Genomic DNA, 25825 nt, shown 5'->3' with positions numbered 1-25825 from the left:
GAACTAACCCTTAGAAATTATCCAAAAACCCCCTACAATTTGATAAAATTCGAACTGAGGGATCTTTAATGACCCCATAAGGCCTCAACTTACTCACAAAATATGACATTAATCTCGCCATGTTTAAAATAGTTATAACTTATAACTATAATGCTACGATACACATCTTCAAATACTAAAATCTATATTTCGATAATTATTTTGTTGGAAATAAACCCCAATAATTTCATGGTTTATTCTTTTAATTTTCCTCTCATTATTATTCAAAGTTCTTCGAAAAGAATTTTTTTTATCACAAATATATATATATTATCTAATAAAATATCATTGAAATTAATTTTATTATAAATATGTTATATTGATAAAATGTGTATGATTCAGTGATATTTCTGATCTATATTTAGGTATTATAATATTATAATATATCAATAGTAATTTATTTATCATCGGAGTAAATAGTAATGACTTGTGTTAAATGTTAAAGCACTGAAACTAATTTTGTTTAAACATACTTGAAGTTTTACTCAACTTGACTTAATTTAGCTAGAGTTAACGAATTACTTTGTATGTGTGTAATCATTTTGTAAAGTGGCATTTATATTAAGTTCAAAACATTACTCTAAAATGCGCCGACCTAATTATGTCTTCCCGCGTATATATACGATAATAATATAATATTATAATGTAATATATTGAATAATATATCTATAATCACAATAATACGCCGACGAGGTTTTGTATATTTATATATTATAATAATATATTAATACTATTACTTAACACAGTTGTTCTGACAATAAAAAGGTAATGTTTTAATTAACTGAATCGTTTACACCACAGGTTTATATTATAGTCAAATTTACGTGATTATTTATTGGTTAAGGGGGAAGTGGTAGGGTGTTGGCGGTCACTGGTAGCGGCACTACAGTTTAAACAAAATATATTATGCTTCTAAGTATATTTTTAGGTTCAACATAGGTATATACATAACATACATAATTGATACGTATATACAACATGACGTACTTACCTTTGGAGGTAGGCGGGTACTTTTAATATAGATCTGCTACTAGTTAAGTTTGTTCGATAAAGAGTTTGATGTAATGGAGGAAAAAGGTCAAACGCTATGTACTGGTTATCGTCGTTTAACGAAACGATTGATTCGGTGCACTTTAGAGTGTAGGATAAAAGGGTTGTAGGCGGAAGAGAGTCGGCGCTGCTGCCGGTCTCGCTGTTTTTTTTTCTCGCATGACGATGACGATGACGACGCCGCCGCCGGTCCGTTCGACGCGCGTCAGTCGCGCTCGTACGTCTCTTGCCGACGGTCGTGCCTTTCGCACGCTCGTTATTCTCGCGTCATCTCGCGGTCGTGTGTTTCTGTGTGAGTTTACGTCTTTTTCTATCTGTGTGTGTGTGTAGTTCTACTGTTGCTAGGATTTGGATTTAAGAATTTATGGTAAATAAGTATATTATTTACGATTGGTATTATTATTTGTATTCGAAATTTTCTCAAACACTATAGTCTGTCACGACACATTGACCACAGACTTTATTCATTCATTAAATATAGGTTTTTCCATCACTTCCAAAAAAAGCCATCTGTATCGTTGTTGTACAAGTCATTAACTTAACCCACACACTGGGCACAGTTATATAAAAACGTTCACGTGTGTATAATATTATATTATGCGTGTGCTGCAATAATGCCCGCCGACGGCAACTACTCGATTTAGCATTCCTTGACCCTAATGTGGTATTTTTGCTGTTCGCCTCGTGTGTCACGTCTTTCAGAATTATTTGCCCGTATCCTTTTTCCACGGAGGATCCACGGTTCACCGGATCCGACGATGGTGAAAACAGTAAAAAAACGAAATAATCGATTTGTTCTGTGTCCGGTCAGTGTTGTCGTGGTCGTTTTTTGTCATTATTTTAATTCCATTCTTGTGTCTTGTCCCCATGACAATAATTTCGGACTCTTGTTCAATCTGTTTTTAAACGCCGCGGTTTTCCAGCTCGCTGTGTAGACCGGCATGCCGTCGCCTAGCATCGAACACCTGTGCAACGGCGCGTCCACGTTTTTGTCGCCGACGTCCGACCGTGGTCTATTGACTTCTCTGAATCACAGTTTGAGTTTTGTGAAACTCAATCGCCGGTCCGTGTCGCCGACTTCGCTTAAGCCGTTAAACTGCAGCCGTCGGTATGCAGAAATCGGCAAGAAAAGATTGTTTTTTAGGTGAGGAAAAATTATTTTATACTCTTAGTTAAAATAAAAAAAAAACTGGTAACTGAGACTTACGATTGTCTAATCACACACATTTATTATTCTAGAGTAGGTACTGTTTGGTATAATAAATTGTTTGTTGGTATTTAAATGTATTATAGGTACGCTCCTCTGTGAATGACATCAGGTATAATTAGAATGTAATGTCCTATTATTAATTGTGCAACTAGATAATGTTTAATAATTTCTAGATATACACATAAGAAAATAACAAATATATATGGTTTATGGTGGTTATATTATTATGTTATGTAAGTTATGTTGCGAATTTTGTATTTTATGGTAGGTATATATTTTATTCTATAAAATATATGTTAAATTCTCATAGAGTAGGAAATCTACTTCATAAATAAACATTGAAAAAAAGAAAAACTGTTACATAATATAGATTAAAAAATCTTAATATATTTTCATTTTAAATCGTTTGTTAAATGTATTAATTATATTATTCCCTTTTATTCTTGATTTCCGAATATTGTACTTAAGTTATACAGTATAAAGTTTTTCCAATTCTTGATGCTTAAAATAATAATTTTTATCTTCATGGAACTCTGTCGTATTTTATACAAGTATTGATATAACTTGTATAATTTTATGGAAAGTTTATCGAAAAAATGTTCTTTATTTATAAGAAAAAAGTTTTCACTAAATATAGAATGTTTTAAAAACTTTTATTGAACTTTAATTACCATTCAATTTATCTTGTGTTTAATAAAACTATTTTTAGATGGAAAATAACCGAACATCAATTTACTATAATATATTATATTAAAATAAACTAGAATTGCTTAAAATATATAGTTATATAGGTTGTATATGTATATATTGCCTACGATTAACCTTGAAATTGAATGATACGACGATAAATATCACGGAATACTTTTGAATTGATGGAAAAATAATGAAAATAACTTTAAAATGATACATAAAGAATCGGGTTTTTTTTTTTATAAAAATAATTATCTACAGATTACAATTTTAAACTTTATTTATAATTCGTTGGAAAAGTTATCCACAGTATAATATAATATTGACATTTTTTAATAGATTTCAAACTTTTCATATAATTGGATTTTAAGTCTAAATCGACAGACCGTTGTCTTATCAACATACAATATATATTTTTTGTTGTTAAGCACTGCATTATTCACTCCAAAGTTTCCGTTCGTTTCGGTCGATTAATCCGATTACCAGATTCTCTGTCCTTTCAATTTTAAGTCTACATAAAGGACATTTTCATATTCTCTAAAGAAAAAATATTATATTTTTTTTATTGTTCTCCCTCTTTTGATCAACTCACAAATGTTTAGTCCTTTCGATGTAGATTTGAAGCTAAAACACTTCAGTCGAGATTTGAATCGAAAAAATAAGGGAGTGACAAATCGGTTATCGTTAAAAGCGTGCTGAAACAATGGTGAACTAACGATCGAAATTATTTCCTCCCCTTTTCAAGAAGACGTTTTATCACGAGACGTACTGTCCCACATACCGTTATGCTTAATTAAATCCAATTCCGGCTTGTCTTTGAAAGGATGTCCGTCTATCCATTAAAACTCGCTTGTAAGGCACTTATAAAGTCAAATTTGTGTATACACCGTATACAGCCTGTGAGACAGGGGGTTTTCTGCCGAATTTAAGTTATTTTACACAATGTCCATGGATTTAAATTACTTTCTGAAATCGACCCAACAAGTTTCCTTTTTTACAAATCGTACAATTTATTATTGTTAATAAAATCAAATCAAATATTTGTCATGTTTTACTAATAAATAAAATGAATAGAAATAAAAAATAATTAAATAAAATTTGGTCGAATAAAAAAAATTATTTAGTCATTACTTATTGAAAACAAAAAATATAATTTACAATTAAATATTACTATCATAGAATAATATAATAATGAGTAGGTACTTTATAATAATGCACTGCATGTAATTCTAATTAAGTAGAAATATCTGTATTTCTGTATTGTTATTCCATCGTTTCATAATAGTATTAAAAACATGAATACTTTATTATAAGTATTTAATTTAAAAAAATTATTATGATAGTGAAAATCTTGAAGAAGTATAGAAAAGTTTATAAGCCTTCATAATTATGCATATTGAGCATTATAAAGGAACTTAGAGCAAAACTTGATAATTAAATTGATTAATTTATATAATTCTGTGTTTATCAAAATCATATAGCTTATTTTATTTTCAATGAACGTAATACAAACAATTGTTCAATGATAATCATCAGATAAATAAATATATTTACATCCCGATTCACATTATTTTAACAATTGTTTCGTGTAGACTAGCTGTGGAGTGTGGACTATTATGATAATTAACAATATTATTCACGGCTTTTGTTGCCAGATTTTAGGTTAAACATTATTTATTTTTTATGTTTTCAGTTGTAGAATAATGTGTTTATGTTTGTTTAATAATTTTGTAACGTCCAACATTTTAACTAACACCTGTATTCATCTAACCGATTTAAATCAATATTTCTCTGATCGGTTATTTTAAATATATTTCTATACGACTATGTTTTAATAGGCCAACGCGAATGTCTTTATGCGTTTTCTCGTATTTGCGTCTAGATGCCCCCTTTGGGTCCGTGAATATTTCATGAATTTCCTCTCCGGTTGATTAGACTGCGTGCTCGGCTTCCTCGACATGCATAATACATGCACAGACCTGCTCGTGTTTGGCCCAGTTGATCGTCAAAAAAATAAAAAAAATAATAATAAATAAAATAAAATACACAGTAAGCCGCAAAGGTCTCGGACGTCAATTGTGTAGTAGGGTACAAATGTGCACGAGGGTTATACAAAATGTCACCCAATCCCAGGGGCTGAAGTAAATTTGTGTAGGAACGAACCTATATTTTACAATATATTCTCACGCTGAACGGCTAGAACACTTGTATTACACCATCTTACATATTATAATATCGTCATATTGGTCAAATTTATAGATTGGTAACCTGTTTTTGCGTAATATCTAATCTATGGAGTGTATAACTTGTTTTGTATTTGTTTGACTGACCGTGAATTCGTTTTGTGAAGGATGAAAATGATTACAAGACGTTGACCCGCACATTGTATTAATTTTGATCAATGTAAAATTATACATTTGTATCAGTTATATTACTTATATCTTATAATTAAAACACCCTATTTTTTTTTTGGTTCTATGCATTCATCATTTCTTGAGATTAAAAAATGACGATGTGTGGGTACATTATATTGATGGATTATTGTTAATCTGTGTAATTTTATATATTTTAGTTAATAACTGTTTGAATTTGTTTGGATGAAGGTTCTCAGTTGAACTATAAATTTTGTGGTTCTATGCATTTTTTTTTATAAAAGTGTATTATAGATTTATAATCATTTAATACGAGTATATTATTATGATAAAAAAGTAAAGTATTCTTAATGTATTTTAAATTCACACCTATATTTTCTCGTTAAAATTAAAAAACATTAATTTAATATTATGTATTTATTAGTTAAATATAGCCTTCAATAGTTATAATATTATTGAGCAACTTTAATTATGTTCAATCTGTGATTAGTTTAGTCGATGTGAGATCTTACAATATAGTTTGTCTCAACATTAATTATTATCAGTTTAGTAGTGTTTTTATAAGCATTTGATTGATTTTTTTCTATTGGTCTAATGTGCTTTATCAACTGTATATTTGATTCATATTACGTAGGTCGTCGTAAGATAGATAGTAAATATACAAAAAAAAAAATGTATTTTAATTGTCTAGCTGTTTTTAATGCTTTTTAATAACTTTTGTTAATTAATCATGATCTATGATAGTTATTTTTTAGGTAACTGTTAATATTATATTTTAAGCTAAAGAATAAAGCAAAGTAAATAATACTTAAAATAATATATATTTTTAAAAAAAAAAATAATAGAAATTTTTTTTAGAGCTTTAGTATCCGAACTCTTATTACCAGATTTTCTTATCAAAAGCTTTTATACCGAAAATCATATTTATTATTTTATAAAGTCCTTCTCGATTCAAGTGGCCTATTTCGGTTATTATAATTAGATAAGGCATCTCTCCTTTGATGGTCTAACCCGATGTTTTACCTCAAAAGAATGAACGAATGAAATGAATAAAATAATTTATACGGTATATACTTAGCGTTGAAATTCTACGCTATGCAATCATAAGGTTTTTTTGAATGAATATAAAAATCATCGTATTCAAATTGGAGAGATTCTAAAAGGGTGTTACGAACTATTCATGGTGTAACCAAAATGACTCATTCGGTACAAAGGGTGATTGCAAGAAGTGTAATTTTTTTTTTTTTTTTTTGTTCACGTACATACAGTGTGTATAAACTAAAACATATACTAGGGTAGTAGGGATTCGCAGACAGTTTCCATGGCGACCATTCGTCTGTCTGTGACATTCTAGTATTATAACTGCAAGGGAACCGACAATGGGGCCACCCGGCTATCCTTTTATCAGATATAATAATCCCTTATTACCTTATGACTTTATAATACTGAGCAAGCAGCAACCAATAAATTGGCTTCCGTTCGGTAGAACACACTGTATAAATATAATGTATACCCTTTTCTCGGGTATACATGTTTTTTTTTTTTTTAAAGATTCCTTAGTAAATTCAGTGGCCCGGATTATTGGATTTGACATGGAAACATGCCCCGCAGGGATTTCTTCTTTACCTCTGTTGAATTCAAAAAGTAATAACAGTTTAAAACTTGAGACACGTTTCTTTTTTTTAAAAAAAACAACGAAAATCCTTTTGGGAGGAGTAGGAGTAGGTAGGTAATTAACACTTTTATTTGTTTTCAAATAAATGATAGCCCTGTCAGCTGTCTTAATGAAAATCAATGTATTCGTTTACCATAGTTTAAATTACTCGTGTTTTATTGCAAAATTACAATAGAAAATAAGAAATTTGCTTTTATAAAGAAATAATTGTATAAATATATACATACAATATGTATATTGTATGTATTCATGTTTGTACACAGTAACATTAATAATGATGTTTACGTATATTATATACACATGGTTTACTCTAAAATTTGAAACAACTTTTGCATAGAGATCAGTTGAAACAATACTAAGTTTAAAAATGTATGATTTAATCCCTACCTAACTCTATTATAGTCAATATTATTTTTTATTGATAACCTTATATCTATAAATTCCTGTCAGTGAATTTCCCTTTAAAACGGACAGTTCAGAGAGGGGCTACAAAACTAATTATTTGCTTTCCGGGATGAAATTAATTGATATCTCTCTAAACCAGGTTTAATGCATAGGTTGCTGTTGGAATAATGATAATGTTAATATACTGACGCCCTCCACGAAAATAGCATTCTCGTCAATTATACGTGGTGATGCTTTTCACGCCGAAGGTGTACTGATATATATATATATATATACATATATATATGTGATTATTATTTTAGCTATCGCCCTTTATCCAATCATTTTAGTGTTATGTCTATTCATTTCTGTGTATTTAAATTACTATTACATTATTCATGAAATCTAAAATAGTTGATTTTAGGATAATATGAATGTAATACATATTTAAAATATTATATGATTTATCGACTATCGTTCGTGTAGCCTACTGTAGGCTGAATGGCATTGAATACGTATCTAAAATACCATTCTAAAAATGTAACATAAATTATTAAATATCGTTTTGAATATTATATCTAAAATACAGACAATTGTTTATGGTGTAAATGGCCCTTTATACAAATATAATTTATATTGTTGATAGATAGATCGAATTGATCGAATCTAAATTAGAATTTACATTTTGAGTTAAAATAAAATATTTCGATAGTAGTATTATAGGAATAATACAGTTACTGCTGTTTTTGTGCTTTCTTCGTTTTCTATAGCTTTTTCTTTATATTATATAAGGTGTACAATTATATATATCTTATTTTAAATCTGAATGATGTATTTGTTATTTTTGTTATCGGACGTGCGTTGTTATCGAATAACAATAACATTTAAGTAACGTTAATGGTCATAAGTCGTCGAAGCGAAATAAAGTTCAATTAAAAAAAATAAAAACACAATTTATATTTCAATCATACAGTAATAATAATAATAAGTGAAAATCCATCACCAATCTAAGTAGTAGCGCTTTTATCGATGAAACTCTAATTTTAAAATTAACTTTTAAAATTTATATTGCTTTTAAATTGGTAATTATGATATACGTAATACTATAGTATACTACAACTTATTGTGAACTTGAGAAATATAAAATTAAAATATGAATAGGTAAACATTGATTTTGTATATTTTATTTTGTTATCATCTTTTGTGAATTAATAAATAATTACTTTCTTAATAATTTATACTTATACACCGGTATGTTACGTCAAAGGAGCATCTGTGCAACGTGTAATCCGATTACTTTGTCTTTGCTAACATCTGAAGTCTAAATCGTCATTGTTAGCTAAATATTCTCTACCCTCTCTAAAATCCACCGAACCTCCATGTCGGTCGATAAGAAGCTTTTTAAAGGGCTCTAATCCATTTCATAATGCGAATCCAGTCGTTTATCTTTAGTTTATAAACCCCATCAGCCCTCGGGCAGACTTGGAATATTCAAAATATATGTTTCCTACTTTATTCAGACTAAATATATTTTATAACCATATACCTATAAAAGTAACTTTATTTTTTTCACACACATCACTTAACTCGTATAATAATAAATATTAAATACTATTCTCCTTCGGTCCGCAGAGTTTTTCATTCTGTATGTATACAGATATAATTGAAAAGTTGTTTGGTTTGATGTGGCGTCCCACCCTTCTCACTCTAGTTGTCGCTCAAGTGCCATTATTACAAAAGATAGGAGACCCGAAGTGACTTGTGAACGTTGATAAACAAAGAGCGATGTTTCTATTCGGGTTACCATTTCGTCTGTTGTCATACACACAGTTACGCACACACGCACACGCTAATTGTGCCTTCAGTTGAAAGGGTTGTCTGGTAATAAACCCCCGCCAAAAAGGGCGGTCGAGGTTGCTTAATCCCTGCTTATCAAAACGGCACACAGCAACGTTATTAATTGCGTTTTGCTCCTTTATGAGCGGTTCTTATTTATTTTATGAAATATAATAATTCATTAAATTGTCTTAGTTAATGATCAAAGCACATACAAATCTTTTTTTGTATAAAAACGAGGATTTGAAAAAAAATTTTGTTTAAGTTTTGATTCTAAAGTTATATGAGATAACCAACCATAAAAGTCAGGCGTCTAATAACGTTGACGCCTAGCCTATGTAAAACGATAAAATCTGAATGGTTATATGAGCAATTATATCCAGAACCAAGTCCCCTCCTTTGGGCTATAGTAATATATAAATTGTATTTGTCTGTGGTTGATATTTTTATATTTTAGGGGAATAATATTGCCTATGGTGGAATTGGGTAAACTTGTCAAAACTTTATTATATTATATTTTGTTGGTGAAACAATAACTAGAACTTTGTTAAAATTAGATTACCATGTCACTTTTGTTGTTTTATAGTTTATTCATTTATTCATTTATTATTTATACAATTAATTTATATCAAACTGTATTGGAGTTATAAATTAAAAGATTTATGTTTAATTTATTATGTAAAACTATTAATAGTATATATTTCTCAAGGTTAAAATGTATAGCACACATATATTTATATAATATAAAAAATATTTATTTTCATAATCAACGTATAGTGAAAGGAAGTTCAATTACAATTTTTAAATAAATAAATTATTATATGTACTTACTTTTAATCTAAGTGTATGCGTTTATACTATAGTAACAGACGTCATACACAATAATAATATTTTAATTAATATTGTTGCTTTTATTTTTTTGCAGAGGTGATGCGTTTCTTGAATCTTACATCGACGGACTGGCTAGATCTCAGGGCCCCGTGGTCAGCGGGACCGAGGACGAAGATCAAGATGGCAACTTGATCCGTGCTGAAGACAAACAGTTCCAAGGCGATGAAGAGTTTCCCGACGGCCGAGAATTTAAGTTTAATAATTTGTCACAAGTGAGTTTTTTTTATACATACGCAATAAACATTATCTACTTAACTAGATTAAACCAATAATAATAAATTAAAATACAAATATTATCGCGGTAAACTGTTTGTGCTGAGGAGTGAATAAGAGGGTTATTTTATGTGTAGTTATAAATCGTGTCATGTGCCCGCTCCAAAACAATTCGAAGACCGTAAAGCAATTTGATGTCCGTTTTTTGCTTATCCGTGAAAGCTATTAATGAAAAACCCCGAGTCATAAATCGTCGGTCGTTTGTTATTAAGCTCTATAACCAAATGTATTGCTCGACGGTCACAAACGCTGAACAGGATAAATACTAAAAGCCAATTGAACGCGTCATTAACCATACAGTAATAAAATGATGGCAATATAATATAAATACTATAAGGGTTGTTCACTGTCGGCAACTCACATATTATGTTTGCTTTAAGTAATCTCGCACTCTTTGTAACGATTTTAATACCTAATCATTTTAATAGCTATAAAACAAAATATTACACAAACAATATATAATATACTCGTAATATGACACCTACTATACTATACTGTAAATATAAAAGATAAACGAATTTATTTATATTTTTAAAATTATTTTTCCAATCAATACATTAAAATAACACGTATTATAGAGCTTTTCTAATTGTAAAATTACTCGACAACTTAAACTGTATTCTCTCTCTAGTCTGCCGGCAAAGAAGGATTTATTATTTTTCATTGTCATATATTATGTAATATAATCGAAACAGTGAGTTAACGAAACGTCGAAACCTGTACATAAATTACTACTATAATTTACGTGTACTACGTTATATTAACATAGTATTTTTCAATAAATTTAAGTAATGTGGTAATCATACTGACAGTTCTAGATATTATTATAACAAGCACTTTTATATACTTAAATTATGTCGAGTATATTTCATTATATTTCCGAAAGAGCACATTTATTATTCCGTGAATCATTAACGATGCTTTTTATGGAAACATATTATGATTACACTTACTTTAGGTACGGAATAACTTTACTATTATAATATAATAGTACAGCGTAGACACTATAGTTCTACAAGGGTATTGTTCTAAAAAATTAGGCAGGTACCGTATTTCGTTGTTTGCCCAAAATCAGCATGATGCAATTAAACTTTCTCCGAAGTTCTCTCGACCTGCCGCGTATAACAGTGCAGGCAAAGCAGCTCAGAAATGGATTTAATAATTTCATTATCTCTCGCCGTTATATATTATAATGGTATACGAATTGGAGGGACCGTACTCGCCCACGAGCATTTCATTTTCAAAAGCAACGCTCGTGTTTAGAACGAACCCTCGAGATTTAAAATATTTTTTTTTTGTTTATGTTTTTTTTTTTTTGTTTTGGTTTCGGGCAGATTTCGGTAAAAGAGAATTTCTTCGGCTCAGAAAACTTGGGTGGCTTATTCGGAAAAAACTATAACCAAAACCCACGAACGAATTAATGCATTATTATTGTCTTGTCCTCCCTCCACTGCAGTTTGCGGTCCTATTGTTCTACACACGTCATTATATAGTATTATGTGTGTACATGTGTGTATATATAAATGTATGTAGCTCCATCGTACTCGACAAACGCCCCGTCCATGTAGTAACTGAACAACACCTGCTGAATACCAATGAACCATCGTGTTCGCGTTACTCGGTAATTTATCGATTTTGGTGAATATTTGATTCGCTCTCGGTTTATACACACACACACACACACACACATATATATAACGCATATTATATTCTTTTTTTTCTTCTCATCTTCTTATTATTTTTTGAACGCCGCTCCTTTTCGTTTATCCCCACGTTCTGCGAGTTATAATTCGGAATTCCGATTATTATTCGTATTCACGGCCGTCGCGCGCGGTGTCATTATAGGCATTATATTATATTATGTATATCTTACAAATGGAAATAAATAAAACGATTTCTAAAACCCGTATCGATTATAGTGGCAAACAGCCGCCGCATACGCATTTACAGTAGAACGGCGGCCGCGTAACAGTCGGGAACACAATATTAATATTATAGTCGCTCCGGTGTTTTATGCCCAGCGGGTGGTCCGGTGACGATTGGACGTTCTGATGTACTTGTTAGCAGCGTATATTAAAGCGCATCATACGTTGTTGACGGAATGTCGGCCGTATCGAACGCTACCATTATTTTGATTTTTCACCGCATCGTTCGTCACTTATCTAATGTGATGTCCGTGGTGTAGTCATGTAAAGTTGTTTATGCTTCCTGTCGAACTATATTCAAATGCATTATTATATATTAATATTATAAAAAACTCGGTTTGTATATTATGCTTAAATGATAAATTCCAATTACTTTGTATTTTTAAAATTATTCTGAATCTCAATAGGTACCTAAATAGATAATACATCTAATTAAAAAAAATATATATACATATATCTATGTTAGTTATAAATTTATCAATTTACCTCCCACTATTTCAGTAATTTAACTATAGAAGTACAAGCTAATGCGGTCTAGACATTAATTATCGATTATGTTGTGATGCGTAAAATATTAATGTTATATTAAACAAGTTATTAATGTAAAAATATTGTATTGTTAACCTTAATTTAAAATTAGGTAAACCACTCGGCTGCCTTTTAGTTTTAGTACGTATTATTATTTTATTCTAAATGAGGTAAAAGTTTGAAAGTTTCTCTAATAGATTAATTAAACAGCGTATTCGAGATTGCATTTTAATTTTATTTCGTTTACTTTGATGAAAAATTTCAAAAATCAACGTTGCGGAATTTTACGCGAACTGTCTCTTATAGGGATAAGGTGTGTAATTAAATTGTTTCATCAGCGAATCGAAAATAGTATAGCTATTATAAAAGCCTGGTATACTGGAAAAAATGTTTATCGAGTTCAGCGCTTTATTATAGTTGTGTTTATAATATATATAGCGAAGGAAATTATTTACTCGTCTTGCGCACTATCGCTTCTACCCAAAAATTAATAAATCAGCATTTTTTTTCTTCTAATATTCTTTGTATAAATAAAGATAATACCTACTAAAATGATTTTAATTGTTAAATATTTTTAATATTCATCTATTCATTTGTTTATTCGATAACAATACGATTTTACAACTATAGATTTATTATTTCCTATTGTTATGGTTTATTCTATTTAAATTGTATTATAAACTGGCGGGTTATATTATATTTGGGCTACATACAGTGATAATGTAGTCATCACAGATCCGACGAAGCTTTGATATTTCCCTTTTTGTTGTTTCGTCGACCATAAAAGAAATACGTCAACAAAACTGATAATTGATTTTATATTTTGATTGATTGGACGTAATGTTGCAGTCATCGTTGTTTAGTGTCTCGCTCGGTTGTTCGTTTCGAGGGGGACATTATCAAACTACGTCAACATAAGACTCTTTATTGGGATGAAAATGTAAGATTCGTCCTTATCTTTAACGCGGCAGGCTTCGTGTCACGGCGTCGGTTATAATTGCGAAAAAAATATATTAAAAACTCATCACGTCGTGAAAAATACCTAGTATTTACTTTGCCGTGTATTTATTCTTATTTAAAAGAAAAAAATGTTCTTCATGATTTCGCCGTCGTTAGCAATTTCATTCTTCGACTACCGCAACTATATAACTATATACTATATACTGTTCATATGCGGGAACGACGGCGTCATCTTCATTGCCCGCGCAGTTTTTTCCTTCTTTTCCTTCTCTATTCGGTTGTACAATAATATTCTGTACAATGGTAAACATCGCTTTGGATCGAAACCCTCGGCATGGTGAATTTTCATTTTTATCCTGCATTGATCTTCCGGTCAACATAATATACAGACACGATGTATGCCGTTAAATATGCAATGACCAATAATAAATATTTTATTCTGTACATACTTTAAGAAGAAGATAATCGTTCCCAGTGCCCCACTGAATGTGTTCGTATAATATATGATATATAGGTATATAAATATATATTTTTATACTATATAATTTATATGTGCACTGACGTGGCAGCACGACAGCCCGCGGTCTCAGGCTACAGCATCCGGCCCCCCGGTATAGCGGCCCCAGAGTCGGACGATGATCGATAGCAATGTATATAGATATAAAAATATGTGCACTATAATATTTGGCGGACAACCGAGCTCCATTTGTCAAAATTATAGTGGTACATTGTACGGTTCGTCGATTTTTCTGACGCTCACACATTAATAAGATGCTCGTTTTTTACCTCTAAAACAACGCAGACTATATTTTTTAGATAGTTTGTAAGTACTTGTCGCACTCCTCACAGTAAGTTTTTAGTGGCGTGTCGTCTATATCTAAAACCGCTACAACAATAGTATATTTTTTGTCCGGTGAAAATATTATAAATAGTTTTTAGACGTAACTAGTTATTTTTGACGCTTTTTTTATTATTTGCTTTGAATACAATTATTATAAGTACCTATAATAATTATTATGTTTATAGTTTTCGATCACAAATGTCTTTTATTTTTAAGAAAATTTGCTCCAAAGTACAAACGTATTATATAGATATTTTAAAAAATTTGTATGCATACTATATTACTATATAGCAGTTTGTCTTAATCGTGTTGTATATTTGGTGAAAAGCCAAAATGATTACGATTTACGTGGAAAGGTTGGCCGGAATGTTGTTAACAAATTATTATTTAAAACACTCGCACTCGCGTCCAGGTAAATAAGGTTATAATTATTAATTGGACTAGGTCAACTATTAATAATATTATCTAACGTTGAGATGTATACAATTAATAATACATAGTAATGTAATACCTTGACTTCTGAGAGCACAACAATATTGTTATCTTTATAGTATTATATTATGTGGAATAAGAATATTTTATCATGACCGAGTGATAACATAATATTATCATTTATTAATAATTACCTAGTTCGATGACATTATCGTTTTTTGAAAATAATATCTACACTATACATTTATACATAAGTACATAGCACACATAATGTGTAAGTAACCACTGATTTATTATGTTTGGAAATTAGTATGACAAAAAATACCATACTTCTTACTCATTAACTGAATAATAATATGTATTGTCATTCTACATATATGCATGTTCAAATTGCGTATTAATTTATATTTTAACTGTAAAAAAACTATTATTATTTATTATACACGCATCGTAATCTTTACAATTTTCCACCGGATGAAATGAAAAAGTATAAGCTTCATAACATACAACACACACACACGCCCATAATAGTAACGTTGCTCGGATAATCTTTTTTGTTCTATAATTATTCTAATACCTATAGTTCGTATAAAACACTTTTTTTGTGTCGTTTCTTTATATTTCAACTGCAGTGTTTTAGCAGAATACAATTAAATTTATCCCCTTTAAAATCGAGGGGCCATTCAAAATTAAATTCTTACATTATTCATTAACCGTTATCACGCGCATTCCGCTGGAAAACATACGATAATAATTAATATTTAATGCACCGTTCTAATTTTAAGGATTAGGTACATTTTAAATTATTAGACAAAACTATTGTTGAGATTGTTTTAATCCGGACAAATAATTAACTGTATAGGTAACCGCGTTTACCGCACAGCCGTATAAATCGATCAGTAGACGAACTCTTAATCCGTAAACGGTATAAAGTGAGCGTGCGTCCACTGACCCTTTTATGTCTATTTCTCTGATACGTGATTTAATGTGCTACTTTACCAACATACACACACACACAAGCAGTCTTTACTTAAGAGCTAAAACTCATTAATTATTAATTATTAATATTAATATATTTTAACTGCATTACCGTGTATCATCACTATCATCCTTATCACCTTCCGACTATATTGTCTATTATTATTATTATGTAATTATATACATATTTTTTTTCAGTACATTATATACATTATTTTGATAATATATTAGGTTATTGTCGTTACTGTAATGCTACTGAGTCAATGCCCGATAGTATAATATAACGTGAATTGTAATTACTAAGGTTTTGGGTTTTTAGTAAAATATATGAACGACGAAACTTCGATAAACCTCATAATATAGTGAACGAGTATCATTACATCATGTAGGTATTCCAAAAGACGTTAGTCTGCTAAAAATTATTAAAATAATAGTAATGTATAATGTATTACTGTTTTTAATTCCACTCAGTACAAGGTAATGTTGTAATTTGTAAATCGTATAAGATGGCATTTTCAACTTATATTTTGTTTTATAATTTAATTAGACAAAACACGTTTATATTATTGTCATCATTTTGTCCAGTTTTATTCTATAATTTATAAAAATGTTTGACTGGAAGTTTTTCAATTCCGTATTTTTAGATCGATAAACTTTACAGTAGCGACGCTTATATTAATGTGTCTTAGAAACAGAAATATAAAGTATATATAAAAAAAAAAAAAATAGAAAGTCGTTACAAAAACCAATAGCTTGCTCGGAATCTTGAACATCGGTATAAATCGACTTCAGCCATGCAACGTACATATTATTATATTATCGTGTTTCAGAGTCCACGGAAAATCTGGTTGGCTTTTTTTCCTCTTATCCATTAACAATAATTATATTATATACGATCTTTCGTTTGAATTGGATGTACTCGCAGCGGTTACATTATATACAGCACATTTATGTATACATATATAATATCATATATTATGTTTTTCTTCGGTACAGTTATTATATGCATTCCGGTAACAATATGTCTAACGAGCCAGTGCGCAAGTCGGCAGCAGTGGCCGTGTACGCCGGGATTTACTCGTTTATTTTTTATTCGCTTCTCTTACTTTGGCAAAGATTTCAATTAAAAAAATAACCTCGGCCCACGGTCGGGTACTCCAGGTGAATGGACGCGGTAGGGTTACACATACATAAATAATATGCGGCGGCATACAATACTGCAGTCTAGTGCGATATTCGCGTTTGGTTGTAGAACCGAACAATAATACGTATAAAAGCCGAACTGAATGCGTGCGTTAAAATAATAATATCCGCGGGCGCTTACAAATATTGCCCGAGGAAAGTTTGTCCGCGAGCGACGTCCGTCTTTGGGGAGGGCCCCCATATAACGCAGTATATATATTGTACTTAACCTTCCCCGCGTGGTGTGCACCTATTGTCGGGCGGATGCTGGGCCGGTTGCAAATAAAAGCCACTGCAGGTCTCTCCCCTGGCAACGATGTGTAAGAGCGTACGGGAAACCTCGTATTATATCCCGTGATACAGACTCCGTAGAGCGTGTACGACACATCATCGGTCGGGTTACTCTGTACACATATATGTATATAGTATATAATAATTTACGAGTATATAATATATATATATATATATATATAGGTACTATTCGCGAATATTTTTTCGTTCGGTAGATTTCGACGAACACGAAATGATTTAAAGCTGTATGAAACGTCCGCGCAACTAATTGAACGTCGGCTAGTGGCAGTTGGACATCAAATATGTACATAAATCATTGTGTGATGCAATTATTATTATAAATAGTCTCCTCCACCCGCTAAAACTGTTCCAAAACGTCGCAGATTTATTTACGCGTATTATATAATATATCGTCGTTTAAGAAACATCATGGCCCTCTTAGTTTTCCAAACTTTTTAGGAAAGAACAAAAAACCGTTTGGTTGTTAGGAATTTTGAAAGTTATAAGATCTGTTTTTAAAATTATTAATTCTAAAAACATATACTATGTATTTTTGAAAAGTTATTTTTAATAAAAAAAATCACGAGATTGGCCTTGATAGTGTACCTAATACTTGTATTTTAGATAGGCCACGCGATGACATTTTGATTTTTCACAGTGAACATATCGTTCTAACCTCAAAACCATAATAACACGGACTCACGCGTCTTGAAAGCACGAATCCTTTGATATATATAAAACGCAAATTTAAATGTTTTGACTGTTTTTAGATTGGCCGTGATGGTTATCAAATGGCGATATTATATACTGCCGATTTATGGTTAGAAACCGTATCAAATGTTTTTTCGTGTGTATCGAAATTCGAAGTGGCAACGCAATAATATCACACACGTTACTTGAGTATTATAATTATTTCATTCGGTCGACTGTTGAGTAAAAAACGTTTGCCATTCGTCAGTAAAATCGTAGGTACCTCTTAATAATAATTGATGTAACAAAAACAAATTACGTCGATTGAAGTATAGGTGGATATATATATATATACAAGAAATACGTTTTTTTTTCTCTCACTTAAACTTTTGTATTCGATGTTATTAATGTTATTGTACTTTCTCTCTCAAATACTCACTAACAACACTTAAAGTCGTAAAAATGTAATAATTATTTTCTTGAATGTTTTATTAAATTGTACCATTAAAATAATAATATTTTTTTCTTTCATTGTGCAAATCTTTTCTTTTGTATTTAATCACTTTTTTTAAAAAATAAACTTGGACTCTGTATTCAAATTATCAAAACTCATAATATTTCATATTTTTATTTATTTATGTGATATATTTCATATTGACTTATTAATTCTAATAAACATGTCGCATAAATAATTCCGATGTTTATTAAACTTGTATAGTTATATACATTACAATTCTTTTAATTATTATCGATTTTAACTGTATATACGGCTTGACCGAAGAAAACAGTATCTTTATAGGTCGTTTATTATAAAATCATAAAGTTATAAAACAGTATATGAATTATGATTTATAATGCGTGAATCAAGATTTACAATTTTGTCTTTTTTCGTCAATCTTGAGTTATCATTTATTGAAGTTTATTCTTAAAGTCTAAATGGATTGTGGTAAAAAAAATATTTAATTTTCTAATATTTTGCCAACAGCTCAAATACGGACAAATACGGCGCAGTGCCAATATTGCAGAAGTTTTTTATACGTGTGTCGCAAAATCAATTTTTTAGTGGGTTGTATGCATGCTAAGACAATAATTGGAACGTGCTGTCTATAACACCGTCATTCGCTTTTTATATACAATAAATACCCAATTTGTAAAATGTGTTTATTTTTACAATACTATATAATAAATATATAATATAATATAACATAAAAATAATACTATTTATAATTATATAAATATTGATTAGTTTTTGCAACAAACTGCGGATTCAAATAAAATAAGCCCAACTTATAATCACTAATTAAATACGTTAATTATGTGTTTGTAAAAACATTCACTTGTGGTATATTAAACTTGTGTATCAAATAAATCAAAATTATTTTGCGTATTGCAATCTTGGGAGATATGATATCAATGAGATTATTATGATTTATAACCGTAAGGAGTTTGGTGAATTGAAATTGAAAATGTATGACAAGACCACGATAGATGTTGAAAGATAAGAAAATTTAATAATTAAAGTAATTTAGAAACTTATAAGTTTGAATATAAAAAATATATAAATAAATCTGCATCTAGAGGTAAATTTATATGAAAATTGGCCTAGATGGTTCTTAGAGGTGTACTCATGGAAGAGGGTTGTTACTTGTTAGACTCAAAATGTTGGTCTTTTATAGCCAATGATATGGTATAAAAATCGTTTTTGGACACGTTCGAATTATTCAACGAGACCAATTTGTGAAGGGTTCCATAGAACTGAATAGAATTCTAAAATGTGTCCGACTAGTGATAGACGTTTTAAGATACAACTAGTTTTAGAATCTCTTGATATTCCGTTCTAAAAAAATCAAAGTTTCTTACGTCTATTGTGCAAGTTTGTTGAATACGAATGGGAAAATAAAAAGTTTGATTGTAGTACAATCCCGATATTACGAACAGTATTAGTTCAAAGCTATCACCAATGATACAATATTCCTTATTTATTTTGTTTTATAACGAAAGAAAATGATTTTGACACGTTTTGACGAAATTGGTAAAGCACCAATCACGCGATGGTTTTAAGTTTCCTCGGCAATTCTCACAAAAAAAAAAAAACAAATAAAATATTATTTAATTTGCTTCTAACGTTCTCGAAAAAAATAAAAACAAATACACTAAAATACCACCTATATACTATTCACTCGTAAGTCTGTAAATCGCGGGAAGTTATACTACTGTATAATGTCGTATTAAAGTAGTGCCGCCGCTGCAGACCGAGTATTTTTACTGTATCGCGTTTCATTATCGCGGTACATCGTTCCGTTTGTGCGGTGCGTAATACGCGGCTACCGCCATAACTGCCGCCGCGCCTCGCATTTCGTTATACGAGACGATTTCGCTATATGTATATTATTATAAACAAAGTGCAATTAGAATTAATGTACTCGAACTCGACTCGAACGACGTCGTCGGACGTGGAGTGTGTGTGTGTGTGTGTGGGGGGGGAGGGTTAATAATAATTGCTCTGTGCGTGCAGCACTATAAACCTATAAAGTCGCTATATTATGGAAATCGATATGGGCCGTCGGCAGTGTCATCTAATACGCGTGCCTTGTACCATTTTGCGTGTATTCCTATGTAATGTTGTTATTATAGTCCATCACTGTATTCATATTGAATATCCTATACATCCTCTTACTTTGCGAGCACCACCCATCACTTACGTTTGATTCCGAACTTATAAGGTCTGTAAACAAATTATCGGACTCTCGTCTCGTAAAAGTCGTTAGTTTCATCATGTTTGAAATAGAATCTTCGTTATTTATAAACGGATCACATGGAAATTCAAGTTTACAGTACTTATATCTTTGACGTATGTCATTAATACTGTATAATATTGTTATGCACAGCAAATCATTTTATACGAGTTAATAAGTTAAATGTGAGTGGTTCAAATATAATAATTATTATAATTTACAAGGCATTTATGAACAACCGCTTTATATGTTATACACAGTGTTACTTATAAGAGTAAACATTAATTTATTGAAAAGTAATTATGGTTATGGAATAATTTTTAGATTATTTGATGTCATTAAAAAAATTTAAAAGATAATTTAATTTTTTAACAATTAAATTTGTATGTTCAGGAACAATATATTTTTCTGAGAATTTTAGCGTAAAAAAATTAAAATTCGAACGGTGTTAGTTAAAAAGTCATAAAATATATTTAATGTTAAAATTTTAGATGAGCGGTGTGTAGATAAATATTTTACGGGGTACCCTTATTGTACAACTGAACTCCGATTATCTGAAATTTAAGTACTTACTTATTACTGATTAACTGCTTGTTCGATATTCAATTTTTATGTTGGTATTTGAATTCTCAGAAAAGTACTCTGTTTTGGAATATAAAATTAAAATGTATGCTGTCATAAAGAAAAAAAGAGAAACCTATAAAAAATAGTAAAAATGTTTTTTTTTTTTAATAACTTCAAATTAATTATGGAGTAAAATATATTTGCAAACAACGTTAGTACTTTTAAAGATAATTAAAGTTAAAAATATCACCTTGTACATATTGTTGGTACAAAATGTAGTGTATTGGTAGTATATATTACTTGATTGGGCTTCAGCACACGTGACCAGGGGATAATCTGACCCTTTCCACATTGAATGTTTATAAGTGGATACTACGATAGTGGCTGTACGATATTGTAATCGACATCACTCTCTCGGTAATAACTAAAATAATTAACAAAATTAAACGGTAATGAAAAGGCACGGTATAACTGTTGAATTCACGAAAAGAGTCAAAACATTTATATTTTCGAATATAATTTACAGAACATTTATTAGACCATTAGACTAAATACACTTAGGCTACGTTAATAATTGTGCACTGTATACCATTATTACGGTTTTTATTAAGATTTAATTTCTTGTCCGTCTATTTTTTTTTTCTTAATCTTATTTCAACAACTTTTGATTGAGTAAAATTGTTATCCTGAACGACCAGAACAAACTCATATTATACTAATAAAATAGCCGTTACACTGTTATTTTTCACATCATGAAGCGTAAACAATTAACACCAATATAATAACTATTAAAATCGTTGACCGGTTTTAAGAAGTCGATGTTTACAAATATTACATTAATATTATGGTTCGTTACTACAAATTGAGTTTGCGTGTTTGTGGTTACATACGATTATGATTAGGTATTTCGCAGTCATATTATAATATATTATTATTTTAACTTGCTTGACGACGAATTCGGTCCAGTGTGGCATGTAATAGGTATAATTAATAATAAAAAATATTAGAATTTATATGTTATATCTATTATATTATAGTGACAGCTGCTACATACATTAGCTGGGTTAATAAAGGAAAAAACATTATTATTTTTATTATCGAATATGTAGATATACGTGCTGTTGCTACTGTAGTGCAGATAGTCCTATATAGTCGTTATAGTCAGTCGTTATTATGGTCACCTATACAACTCGCGTGTTGAGGTTCGTACTTCGTTTGTATACCCACCTATATAAAATATATAAATGCATATAGAAAATTGTTTAAAAAATTGTTTAGTGTTTAATCAACTATAAAAGTAAAGTATACATTACACACGAACAACCGTAACAAATTGCGTATTTTCGGCAACGTATTATATTAGAAGCGTAATAGCGCAATCGTTCAATTGCCACTCGAAGAATAGAACATTTTCCACCATGTGGAAGGACATTTTAAATTTAAATAGCGCTAGTGGAGGAATTTTAAACGGACTGTTTTTTTAACGTATAAAAAGGCACTGAATACTGATCGATCTAATTATGCGATGTAGATTTTGAAGACACATTATTTTCTTGTTTTTTTTTAAAAAACTTTTAATCAAATTTTAACTCGTACTTATCACAGTTTAACTTAAATTTAAAATTGTTTTACGTTTTCGTTAATTAAACATCGAATTTACTAATTATGCTTTTTCAGATAAATAAATAGAAAAAGTTTTTCATATTAAGATCCAAAGTAAATATATTAAAATGTTTAAATTCGTTTTTTTTTTAAACTGTTTGGTTTTTATACGTACTTAACACTTGAGCGTTTGAAAAAAAGTTTTAAGTCGATCTTACCGGAATTTAAAAAAAGTTGACATTAATAAGCTGTTCGTTCATCATAATAAGTGATGGGTTGTAATTGTCCGAAATCCCTAAAAACCATTGGGCGTTAAATGGTCGGGGCTATTGACCTAGATTCAGCGCATATACGTGTGTATAGTATATGTGCATATGGTATACAACACTTATGCCTAGTACTTTCAATAATACATTGGGAACCGAACGCTTTTAGTGATAAATAAATGAATAATTTATCGGCCACTTATGTTTTCGATGCGTTTTAGTCATAGACAGATACACGACGACTGTACGTGTTGAATGTGTAATCGAACTATCGAAGTCTTGTGTTATAATACATAAATACGTACTGAGATGTAATGTTATGGATGGTCAGCATCGACTGAAAGCCTATCATCGTTGACAAAATATTTCATTCGCATTGTACGATATTATTATTTATTAGGGTATTGCGGGTCGAAAAGTGTCTTACGCGAAGCAGGTTTATCCGTTATCCGCGCGTATAACAATTTCGTAACTTTTGTAATGGAGTTTTTTTAATCCAACGCCCTTTAATATTGCGGACAGAGTCGCGAGACGTCCAAAATCTGTTATTTTTGTAACCTACATATTGCATTATACCGTCAACAGCTTTAAAATAAAACCAAAAGAAAAAACCCATCATAAAGAGTTGGCAAAAGTTTTATACGCGCTAATTGAAAACCCGTGTACGGCGGACAAACCGAAGAAAGTTACCACTCGCGTTATGACCGGAATTACCCGCTCGTCCCACCCTTTATGTCACTCCTTGTCGCCCCCAGCCCATTCTACCGACCTTATACATATATATATATATATATATTATATACTGTACGTTTTACGAGTCGACGAGTCTCGAGAGTCTTCGTGGCGTATGTGCACCTGTAGTGCGGACACAACGGTCTTGTGGGGAGGAGACGTCTTTAATCAAGTGCATCCCGACCCAATGCCAAATCCAATCGTTGGAAAACTCAGTTGTACGTATACACGCGTGCGTTTGTTTGCCAGCCGCAATTAAGTTGATCCCTGTATCGCTCCAACGGAATTGGATCACCCAACCAATTCTATAGTTTTTAATTGAATCTACGTGGTGTTCCGGTATTATGTTCTAGACGTATAATAATTGTAATACGTATTAAAGTGTATAGCCGAATAGATACAACTGACCGTTTGAACAATTTTACCTATACTTTGCAAAAACTACAATATTGTATGTAGAGAGTGGGGCGAATCGAGTGGTAGGCGTGTTGTGTAAAAACGAGTCTATTGATTTCAAATGTATATTCATATTTTCAGCGTACGAATAAACGAGTTGTGGTCGTATAAACTATAAAGCATTCGTACTTAATATTAATATTGAAGCTTTTTTTCTAGTCATATATAATCGTTTCTATAATGTATTTTAATTGTAAACAGTATGTTATAATTGTATTGTTTTAATAGGGTTGAATTATTAAAAAAAAAGTAAAACAACGTGGTATTGTTTTATTATTTTTTTTTTTTTTTACAAATTTTTCATTTTTATTTTTAATAGCAACCAGTTAGTACTCATTTTAATTTCATAAGCTATGATTAAATATTTTCTGAACATGTTTAAGTAAATATTCAACAATAGTTATATGAATATTATATTACTGGTATGAATTTACTGTATATAGGATAAACCAACAACTGTTGACTTACTGAACTTTTTATCTAAAAGTATAATATATGTAATAATACAATATTAAAAAAAATTAAAAATAGATACAGTAAAACATCTAGAACAAGTTAGAATGATATTAATTTGTAAATTCCATTACATATTGTACACAAAAATTAATTAAAATGTATATATATTTATAATGCTATTCGAATAGTTTTAATTATTTTTTTAAGTTTTCAAAACTCTTGAGTTGACACTGGTTGGCTCTTTCACATAAGCCTACTGTCTACATTGTTAAATATAATTTATATATTATATATATATATATATATATATATTTATCTCATTTGTTTTTCTTTATATTATATATATATGATTATAAATATTGTTGAATACTTTCACTTTAATTTATACTTGTTGTTAAAAAAATATTAATAATATATAGATTGTATAATTCAGAAATAATAATAATAATAAAGTTATCTAAATTAAATTGCTTACGTTTTTTTTATGATGTTTTATCATAAGGGTTAGGTTACGTATTAACCATTCATTAATTTAATCCGTTTAAACTACTTTTATTAATACATAATATTTTAGTTAAATTTTATAATTTAGATTGAAATTTACTGTAAATGATTCAATGCGTTCAACATTTATTCATCTCGAATTTCAAAATTGTATTAATAGTTAAAATGCATAATCGATAATGAACAATGAAAACAAACACACAAAGAATATTTAATGAACAGATTTTATCTTAGTAGAAATTTCCGTTTGTATTTTTCGAGCG

At 30.1% G+C, this 25825-nt stretch overlaps 1 protein-coding gene across 1 annotated transcript in view; it reads left to right on the top strand.

Moving 5' to 3' along the window:
* The window catches only part of LOC113550912 (protein sprint-like), an 85401-nt gene that overhangs the window by 48714 nt on the left and 10862 nt on the right, over window positions 1–25825 (top strand). Inside the window, 1 exon segment of the mRNA XM_026952867.1 lies at window positions 10182–10359. Coding sequence (XP_026808668.1) covers window positions 10182–10359 — 178 coding nt within the window.

The sequence above is a fragment of the Rhopalosiphum maidis genome, chromosome 2 (genome assembly GCF_003676215.2).
Source record: "Rhopalosiphum maidis isolate BTI-1 chromosome 2, ASM367621v3, whole genome shotgun sequence".
Lineage (NCBI taxonomy): Eukaryota > Metazoa > Arthropoda > Insecta > Hemiptera > Aphididae > Rhopalosiphum > Rhopalosiphum maidis.
Note: the sequence above shows the minus strand (reverse complement) of the source record. Positions and strands in the feature narration are given on the sequence as shown.